Source organism: Dysidea avara, chromosome 1 (genome assembly GCF_963678975.1).
Source record: "Dysidea avara chromosome 1, odDysAvar1.4, whole genome shotgun sequence".
In the NCBI taxonomy this organism is placed as follows: Eukaryota; Metazoa; Porifera; class Demospongiae; order Dictyoceratida; family Dysideidae; genus Dysidea; species Dysidea avara.
In genome coordinates, this window is record NC_089272.1 from 619,183 (window position 1) to 630,465 (window position 11,283).

At 38.5% G+C, this 11,283-nt stretch overlaps 1 protein-coding gene across 1 annotated transcript in view; it reads left to right on the forward strand.

The window, feature by feature from the left end:
• The window catches only part of LOC136242173 (uncharacterized), a 113,500-nt gene extending 105,166 nt beyond the window's left edge, over positions 1 to 8,334 (forward strand). Inside the window, exons 18-20 of the mRNA XM_066033595.1 lie at positions 1,013 to 1,075; positions 3,595 to 3,618; positions 8,246 to 8,334. Coding sequence (XP_065889667.1) covers positions 1,013 to 1,075; positions 3,595 to 3,618; positions 8,246 to 8,334 — 176 coding nt within the window. The remainder of the gene's footprint in view (positions 1 to 1,012; positions 1,076 to 3,594; positions 3,619 to 8,245) is intronic.
• The last annotated feature ends 2,949 nt before the right edge of the window (positions 8,335 to 11,283 follow it).

Here is an 11,283-nt window from a genome sequence, read left to right on the forward strand (position 1 = left end):
ATAAGCGAATTCTTGGTTGGCCGTTATATGCGTTAGACAGGTGACCGCTTAATGCAGACAACAATACATACATTTGTATGGGAAAATATTTGGGACCTCGTGTCCATGGCCGTTATGCAGAGGTGACCGCTTAATCCAGGTGACCGTAACACAGGTTCCACTGTACTACTTTGCTGCTGTTTATACTCACTTTACCGTCAAAGAGTATTTCAACAAGTAAGTGCATAGAATCCTTACAACAATAGGTCTTACTCCTTAGATTCAATACATTAAAATTTTTGATTGCGGGTTTTAAGTATGAGAAACATTCAAATAATCCACAGTTTTTCATTCAAACATTTGAATGCTCAATTCTAGCATTTGTTTATGCACTACTGAAAATAGCTGAAGACAAAATGTAATGGCCACTTTGCTATAGGTGGGACTGATGTTCAGACAAAAATAACAAGCTTGGCACCATACTTTCTACTAATGCAGTATGCATGGGTTCACCAGTGATAACAATGTTCCAAAAATGTAAACAAACAAGTATAAGGAAATTATGCTTGATTAAGTAAGGATTAAATATCCACTATTATATCTTCAGGTATAGGTGACTTCCCTTATTTCACAACAGTTTTATTTCTACATGATCCCTATAATTGAACTTAAAATTCCTAAATATTATTTATGTGTTAATACATATTCTCTGCTAAGTATGAAACCTCTCAAGGACCAGAATGTATAACTTTTGTGTTATAAGAAAAAATACTAGTCATTTGTCAAACAAAGAACAATTATTAAATTCGAATATTTTATTCTACACAAAAACAGTACTTGTGATTACAAGCAATGAACGTGGATGTTGCCTTCTTGTTGGCAATTTTCATGTATCAGATGGCCATTTTGCAATCATGAGGTAAAGCATGCATTGCTTATAAAATATACACACCCTGCCTATTGCCCAGTTCATATGTGTATGTATATGCTTATATTGATAAGTAGATCAATAAGTTCATTTTGTACTATACAGAATGGAGAGAACTACTACAGTCACACAGTAGTGAGTCTGATGACTATCATCCATCACAATCTGGTCAGTCTATCCTAGTTGTAGTTTACTTATAGTTCCAAGAGTACATAAAGTGGTTTGTACTTACACTGTACATACTAGACTGTTATAGGTTCGCCATAGTTTTTAATCGTCAGATATATGTCACAGATAAAGGTGTCAATAGGTCATAGAGATCGATTGGTCTTTTACAATGGTTATTTTTTGAATTTCTGATGCTTAGTAACAGTTGCTATGGTTGTCAGGTTAATTTTCAATAGGACGGATGGCGGGAGTTACTATTCAGTGGACTGGACTGGAACACTGGACTGACATATTTTTGGTTTTTGCATATTTCTATGATTGAACTTATGGAGTCTTACTAGTAAACACCCTTAGGGCACCTGCAGCCCACTTCTAAGCGCTGAATACGAATAGTGGAATATGTAAAAACTGTCTCTTAATGTGAAATTATTACTGTTCGTTTAGCCACTATACTTTCCTTACCCTGGTGTGTAGTAATGCTGCAGGCAGTGCAGGGAATATGACAGCAATAGATCAACTTGCCAGTAGACAATATCCTCTGAGATATCCTTAGAGCAAGCTTTAGGAGCAAGCTAGTCTCACATGGCCAGACCTCTAGTTCAGTGCGGGGGCTTACCAATTAGAGATTTTTCAGCACAGGCCCTTATAATCTTTAATTAATGAGCCCCTGCATTGAAACGGAAATCTGACAGCGATGCTAGCTTGTTCCTCAAGCTTGCTCCTCAAGCTTGCTCCTCAAGCTTGCTCTAAGAATATCTCGAAGGATATTGTCTACTGGCAAGTTGATTGCTGGTTAACTGAACGTTAATTTGTAAATTCAAATATCCACAACAGTTACAAGTGACATCATCGACATGATACAGAAACTACGTAACACACTATAAGTGTGTGTGCTTGCGTGTGTGGGTGTGGGTGGGAGTGTGTGGGTGTGGGTGGGTGGTGTGTATGTTTGGTACGTGTGTGTGGGAGTGTGTGGGTGGGTGGTGTGTATGTTTGGTACGTGTGTGTGGGTGGGTGGGAGTGTGTGGGTGTGTGTGTGTGGGTGGGCGGTGCGTGTGTGTGTGTGTCCAGTCCATGTTATTGTCTCTGATATGGTCATTCTTAATTCAGTGGCAACAAAGTTCGCAGCTCTAGTACCAATCAAGACAGCCAATGACTCAAGACGAGGTATAGTGAGATTTTCACCTGCTTAGACTTTCCCTTTCCTGTGGGAACAAGTCGTACCCTGGAGAATATAAGGTTAGTTTGAATATCAATACCGTTAACAGTCCTCAAATAAACTGTTGTAGCATAACAAACCATAGACGCATCACAAAACACTAAATAACTGATATATTCCCCCATTCTGATTACCCACAAACCGGGGAATAATTAAATGAGAAATAGGTAGAATTTGGTTTGAAGTGGAACAGAATGAGTGATGTACTGCACATTTCTGGAGTTGGTAAGGTACCTGGTAACATTATTGTGACAAAGAGAGATGTATTACATATTGTTGCAAGCATCTTTGATCCACTTGGACTTGTCAGCCCAGTTACTTACTATGGTAGAGTATTTTTACAAAGGTTGTGGAAGGTAGACATGTCATGGGATGAGCCCTTACCTGAAACCTTGTCAAAGACTGGAATCAAGTTATCAATATACTTACCTCTATTGCTCATTTAATTATTCCCCGGTTTGTGGGTAATCAGAATGGGGGAGTATGTCAGTTATTAGTGTTTTGTGATGCGTCTATGGTTTGTTATGCTACAACAGTTTATTTGAGGATTGTTAATGGTATTGATATTCAAACTAACCTTATATTCTCCAGGGTACGACTTGTTCCAACAGGAAAGGGAAAGTCTAAGCAGGTGAAAAAACTCACTATACCTCGTCTTGAGTTATTGGCTGTCTTGATTGGTACTAGAGCTGCGAACTTTTTTGCCACTGAATTAAGAATGACCATATCAGAGACGATAATATGGACTGACTCCCAGTGTGTACTGCATTGGTTAAAAACAACAAAACCACTGTCAGTCTTTGTCGAGAACCGACTAAAAGAAATCAAATTAAATAGAGAATTCAAGTTTCGCTTTATTGCATCAGGTCATAATCCAGCAGACTTGGCAACTCGTGGATTATCAGTAAGCCTTGTGACTATGGTCAGGCTGGCAAGCAGGCAAGCAGACGAAATTTCAAGGCATGGCTTTTTTTTTTGGATTCAACATCCAGACGCCTGTAACTGTTTTCTTGTTTTTAATGTTATAATTGATGCTGAATAGAATAAGACTATTCCGTAAAAGGTGATTTTCTCCACAAATGATACGTATTGCCATGATGGTTTTTAGACGCAACTTTTTAAGACACGACTTTTTTTAGACGCGGTTTTTTTAGCGGCACACGTCACTTTAGGGGGAGCCTTACTAAACAGTATGACTGTACTGTTTGATAGTAATGTATTATTATGACCATAGACCTATAATACATACGTACATACTTATGTATTTATTTAATGTTAATGTGAATATTTTCTGTAATAGGTGAAACTGAAATGCTTGGAAAAAGTATGTGTTGAGTGTGTGTTTGTGTTGAGTAAGATGTATGTAGTATAACTAAACAGGTAATTAGATCATGCTTTGATAGCTGCTGTACAAATCGTTGATTGATTATTTTACTTGTTGTACAAATTGATTATTCTGTTGTTGCTACTTTGTAGGGCTGTAAGAGATAATTATTGCCATATGAAGCTGAAACTTTGCCAGAACATGCATTTGGCTAAGTCGATTATAAATATTTAATAAATAGGAATTTGAAAAATGTGCGATTGTGTCGGGTTTTTGCAGATCCAGTCACATATTTCAGGATCGGCTACATGGAAACATGCACATATATATATATATTTGTAACTGTGACTAAACCAATTCCCTTGGTTAATTGAATCTCAATATTCATAGTCAACGACTCATGTGTTTGTATAAGTGAATAAATGGAGCCTTTTAATGTACTGACTTACGTATTCATATTAACACATGTCAAACAAGTATAAGGAATTTAAAATTCGATTAGGGATCACAGAAAAAAGTATTGAAACAAGGGAGGTCTCCTACACCTGAAGATACACTAGTGGACATTTAATCCCTAATTCAGTCGATTGAATTAGGGATTAAATGTCCTCTAGTATATCTGTAGGTGTAGGCGACCTCCCTTGTTTCCCTACTTTTTGTTTCTATGATTTTAAGATTCTTAAATTTTCCTTATACTTGTTTGTTTACTTTTTTGTTATGACTGGTGAACCCATGCGTACCACATCAAAAGAAAGGATGGTGCCAGAGGTAATGTTTTCGACTGAACGCATACCCCAACTATGAATTGCTGGGTTGAAACATCAACACTTCGCTTTCAGCTATGTTCAGCCCATTTCACAGCATTACAAATGAAGAACAGTAGGAGAAGTGCCTCTGCAATCAATCCAGTCACCATGAAAAATACAGACGATTCCCGTTTACAAATGTAGGCCGGAAGCCATCGAGTGACCGCAAATTGACACCTTGGGCTGTCGACAAAAAGAAATGGGACACAAAGGAGGACAAAGATAAGTCCACGGTGCGTGCATTGTATATACTGCGGTATGCCAGAAGGCACCTGTCAATGTTGAACAGTGGAAAAATCAAGCCCATAGCCTTTGCCGTTATTGAGTTATGCTTGTCTGAAGGAACCAGTCATGCAGTCTCAGAGCTTATGATAAGAATTCTCTGTTGTCCTGCCACAATGTCCTGACAAACCAAAATCGGCCGGACAATTGCCAAAATTGACTGGACATGAGATGAATGCCCAACATGTCTACTGTAGCATAGCAAATAAACATTATAGTGGTAAGACATCACATGCCTTACTGCAGCTGTTATGTGGTTAAAGTACACCAGTGGGTTGGCAATGGTACATTTATGGTCACTCCCTTGGGTTGTAAGAATGTATACTATCTCCTGGCAACCAAGTGAATGTTATTGTTGATAGCATGCCAGCTCAGCCCTTAGGCTCCTTCTTTATGCTTTGATGGGACACTGTGTCCGGACAAATTGCATTATGGTCAGACATCTATGCAATTTGACCGGATTTTGTCCGGTGTCCGGACGTTATCATAAGCTCTGCAGTCTGAAGGAACCAGTCATGCAGTCTGAAGGAACCAGTCATGCAGTCTGAAGGAACCAGTCATGCAGTCAGTAGAAAATTCCACTAAACAAAAAAAAAAGAGTAAAATTTCGTAGCAACTTTTTGGAAGTGTTTCAGGCTGTACTGAAGACACTTTTGGGCTTTGTTGTACATAACCTACTGCCAAGACACCATGAAGGTATTGTGAGGCTGGGTTTAGGGGGATATTTTTGGCTAGCCCAATGATACAGTACTATTGTACTGTATGATTAATGCTATCTTTCATAATTCTAATAGAACATACACCTATTCCCAATTGATCAATTTATTAAAGTGGTACAGATAAACAGAAGTACACTATACATTATCATTTTCAACATTTGACAGGTAGTGATTGCCCCACTCTCAGACTTCTGCACCGGTTCAAAAAGGAGATTTCAAAGAATTGGTTTGGTTTAGGAGTAGTGCTGATAGATGACAGTGTTAATGAACTACACATTTTGCAAGAAGATTACCCCAAGGATGCTGAGAAGTGCTGTTCCAGTATGTTTCAGCTGTGGCTTCAGAAATCTTATAAGGCAACTTGGAATCAGTTGATTGAAGCCTTGAGAGTTCCAGGCATTGAAATGTTTGAATTAGCTAACAAGATTGAATCAATGTTATTGATGGGTACGTACGTACGTACGTACGTATGTATATATGTATGTATGTATGTATGTATGTATGTATGTATGTATGTATGTATGTATGTATGTATGTATGTATGTATGTATGTATGTATGTATGTATGTATGTATGTATGTATGTATGTATGTATGTATGTATGTATGTATGTATGTATGTATGTATGTATGTATTTGCATGTGTGGGCATCTGTAATGCTTATTTTGAATGATCAGATTTATTGTAAACTAATACTATGAGCCCCCTACAGTTTGATAGTCGATAGTGTACAATGCATGCATATTGTATCTTGTTATGCTAAGTGTAAAAGAAACAGCAAGAGGTGGTAAGTTTTCACTTTACATGACAAAGTTAACTACATACACTGGTAGCTGTTTACAGGTGACAGCAGCGGTTATCAATGCACCTTCCTTAAATTTGTATTAATTTATAGAACTTTGCGTGGGTGAGATCAAAGGAAAAAGTGTACTTTAAATTTTATAAAGTACACTTTAGGGTAAACAGTGCTTTATTCATACAATCAAGAGTTCATAGTATAAAGTAGTAATTATAAACTCTTGATATATTAAAGCACAGTTGCCCACATGCCTTAGTGCAGGCTAATAAATAACCCGCCGTGCTCACGCCAGTACAACTAATCACCCAAGCCGGTGAAGGCTGATAGCCTCGCCACGCTGAGTGGTCAATAACCCCAGCCAATACGAGTTCTATCACTGGATTGCTTTTATAGACATACCTAAATACTTCGATGATGGGTGGGAGAATATAACATTGCTATTACGTTTGTTAATGTAAACAGACAAGTCCTGGAGATATCATGGAAATACTACACCATGTGTCACAATAGAATCGATTGTGGGTTTTGACCAAAACCTGCCAAAATACGTGATGAACGTATACTATGCCAAACTAGGGTGAACTATGCATGAGTTACTTTGTTAAACTAGTTTGTGTGCATTCAGGCTGCTAATAATTCGTGCAACGCGTGTTAATTACGAGTCCTAGTGTATGGTGAAGCTACACAACTAGAAAGTTCCATAAATCATTTTAAGCATTCGCCTCGTGCTTTATTAGCATCTCGGCCATGCGCCTCATGCTTTATTTTTCATATAGCGCTCGCGGCAATGCTTTTAACATATACATAAAGTGCACATTTATTCCATTTAGCTATGTGTTGACACAGAGGAGGGTGGACATGCACACATGAGCGCATACATTTGTATTAAAAGTATAACCAAGCCTACAGCGAAGTTTAAATAAGCACCATTTGAAAGTGTGCTTCATGTTTAGTATATTTAGCCGGTCTGTCCCACTCTTCCCCGCTATTCCCGACACATAAATCACTCTTGAATTTATAGAAGATCACGTGTACAATAAGTTTGTCGGTGGGATCGATGCATTGCACTCTAGAGACACCTTATAAGCTTCTATTCAAGCCCAACAATCGTTAAAGAAGGTATTATGATATACAATAAGCCTCCTATATGCTCGCTCCCATGGAATTAAAGAAAGGAAAGCGGACGCCGCTAGCGTGTCCTCATGGAGAATCAAGCAGGAAATAAGACACCTTCGTACTCATTTTCTTACGTTTGTCACAAGAAGCACAAGATAAATTAGTGTGGCTGTTGTTAAACAGTTTTAATCACTCCATTTTAGTCTTGGTATTAGAAATATTCAATTAACGGTAATAATTTTCAGTAGCGCTTATATCGTGTCCACCCTCTTCTGGTGTTGACAGTGCCTACAGACCACGTCATGCCTTTTTTTTTCAAGTATCTGCTATCTGTTTCTACTTCTGATCCCAGCAATATTCCTCTGTGGCGAGTCACGGAAAATACGGACACTTCCAAATGTAGGGAAGCCATAGTGCTACTGCAAATCAACGCCTTGGGCTGTCAGCAAAAGGAAACATAAAGGAGGATAAAGGTACTGTAAGTCCATGATGCATGCATTGTACGTACTACGGTATGCCAAAAGGTACCTGTCAGGCTGAAGCAATGTCGAACAGTGACAAAATCAAGCCCATATATAGCCTCAGGCAGGCAGTAGAAAATTCCACTGAATATATATTTTTAATTGTAGCAATCCATTGGAAGCATTTAGAGTCGTACTGAAGGCACATTTGGGCTTGGTTTTACCTAACCAATACTGCCAAGGCACCAGGATGGTATTATGAAGATGGTTCTTGGGTAATATTTTGGCAAGAAATACCCAGACCTCCATGATCCCTAATATACAGTACTGTACTGTATGATACAGTGTGCGTACATATAATTATGCCGATTGCCTGCTAACTATACTTCCATCTTCCATTACTGTTACATGTATAATATTAAAATCTTTTTGTATTGTATACAGAACCAGTGCAAGCTAAAACTGTTCCAGTTGGCATTTATTGTATGGACACTCGAAGATACAAAAATTCTCCTGTTACTAATCCAGGTTAGTATACCTTTTAAACACCACTACTGAATTGCTATGCAATGTACTCACTGTGACGATCAAGAGTATACATGATAATAGAGGAGAGAGGAGAGTATCTAACTCTCAATGTAATTTGTACAAACACATTGCCCTCAAACCCTCCAATTTCAATCCATAAAATATATTGTAATAAATTAATACCTTTTTAATGACCAGAAGACTGTTGATATTTGCTAATTGAAGCAGGAGAAGTATTACAACCTCCTTGAAAAGCAGGCCATTTGTCACATTTGTGGCTATGGTTGATTACATAAGGTCTGAGTGAAGTATGTTTGGCGAATCTACTGAAGTTAGACACTCTCCCCCCTATTCTATTATTACAAGTACACAGAAAATTTTGGAATTTTCAACTAGAGTAGGGACCATAGCACATTGATAAAAAGTACTGAAACAAGCTGTAGTAGTGCATGATATTAAATTACAGTAAAACAATAAGAAGTGTTATATCCCTACTGTGCATTTCCATTATGGTATCTTGAGCACAGTAGGGATATAACACTTCTTATTGTTTTACTGTAATTTAATATCGTGCACTACTCCAGCTTGTTTCAGTACTTTTTATCGATGTGCTATGGTCCCTACTCTAGTTGAAAATTCCAAATTTTTCTGTGTACTTGTTTGTTAACTTTTCTTGTAAATAATTATTATGAGTGGTGAACCCATGCGTTCCGCATCTGAAATGGCACCGCGTGCCCCAATTATTATCTGAATAGTGAAGTATTCATTACGCTTCATTGTCAGCTTTGTTCAACCCATTACACAACATTTCGAATCAAGAACTGTTCGAAAAGTACCTCTGAAATCCACGCATACCAAAAGAAATGGTGCCACGCACGCCCCAGTTATATCAATTATCGTCTGAAAAGTGAAGTATCCATTACGCTTCGTTGTCGGCTATGTTCAACCCGTTACACAGCAGTACGAATCAAGAACTGTTTGAAAAGTACCTCTGCTTTCAAAATAGCCACTATGACAAATACGGACGATTTCCATTCTTGTTTCTGTTACGAAGGAAAGCCATCACGTGCTAATGCCAAATTGACACTTTTCGCTGTCAGCAAAGATGAATGGGACACAAAGGAGGACACTGTGGTAAGTCCATGAAGAATGCAATGTACGTACTATGGTATGCCTAAAGGCACCTGTCGGGCCAAAGCGACGTCGAACAGTGAAAAAATCAAGCCCGTAGCCTTAGCTGTTATTGAGTTACGTTTGTCTGAAGGCATCAGTCAGTTACTCAGTCAGTAGAAAATTCCGTTAAATAATTAAATAAAAAATTCCATAGCAACTAGATGAAAATGTTTCGGGTCGATCTGAAAACTTGTTTGGGCTTAGTTTTACCTAACCAATACTGCCTCATCGTCGTCAGAGAAAATTGAGGCTGGTTTTTGGGTGATCTTATCCCATGGGCCACGCCTACTCCTTTGTGGTCCCTACTATACACTACTATCGTAGTGTATGATGTACTCTTGCTGTGATTTACATAACAAGTAAGCAAAAATTTTCAACTAGAGTAGGGACCATAGCACATCGATAAAAAGTACTGAAATAAGCTGGAGTAGTGCACGATATTAAATCACAGTAAAACAACAAGTTATAGTTATATTCCGTTACGAGGGTGATATCATTGTTATTACATGAGTCCGAGGCGGAGCTGAGGACGAGTGTAATAACAATGATATCATCCGAGTATATGGGATATAACTGTTTTATATCCCAGTGCACGGAAGTTTACGGATAGTAAATTAAGTTCTGGTTTGAGTTCCTGTCACTGTGCTCAAGATTTCGTCCGGATTGTGTGGAGATTCAACTTCGTAGCTACAAGGGAGACTCTGCATACTGCCTACAAACTGTAGCGAAGGGCGTGTTACGAAGGAGCAGTTCCAGGTATGATTCGCCTTCGTCAGAAGTTAGTATGGCATTGTCGCGTGGCGTGCAAGGGGAAAAAAGACCGTAGTCCGAGATAGAACGATGAAGCTAGAGGTTATCGAAAGAAGTTAGTTCTTCACCATAGTGACTGTTGGGACTGATTGCTGGAGCGAAAATCGGCACAGACTGTTCTTGACATTTGTTAAACTATCGTAATGGTAATTTGTAGTGTTACTGTATAAAGGATTAACGGCAGGTTTAAGTGCTGTACTGGTGTGTTTTGTATCAATATTTCCTTATTTGGCTCTTTGTTCCATCGGTAAACAATAGCATTCGCGGTTATTATGATGTCACGAGCAAGACTGAATGGCTCCGCAATAGGGTGATAAGTTAGTTATCATATCGTACAGTAGCTGTGCCGCTCTGTCTAGCTGTATGGTAGTTATAACCCAGCGTGGCACTTTGACACTCCCATGCACTGGTATTTAAGAAGTGTTATATCCCTATGGTGCCCTTCTTATGGTACCTTGAGCACAGTAGGGATATAACACTTCTTGTTGTTATACTGTGATTTAATATCGTGCACTACTCTAGTTTGTTTCAGTACTTTTTATTGATGTGCTACAGTGTATGGTCCCTAGTCTAGTTGAAAATTCCATTTTTTTGTATACTTGTTTGTTAACTTTTTTTTGTAAATAATTATTATGCCTGGTGAACCCACGCATACCGCATCTGAAATGGTGCCGCACGTCCCAGCTATGTCAATACATACCCCAACTATCAATTACTGAAATAGTGAGGTGGTGGCCATTACACTTTGTTAAACCAGATGCGTGCCTGGCTTACTGAAATTGTATTCGTAAAAGTGTGTGTGTGGGTGTACCTATCTATGTTTGACCGTACGCACCCACGTGAGCAAAATCATTACATGATAAAAAGCAGCCAGGATGTAAGAATAGAAAACTAAATTAAGCTTACCACACACATAAACTTTGCTCTGCGGTGGTTTCTTCTTGGAGGTCTGAAATACGGGTATGGCGACT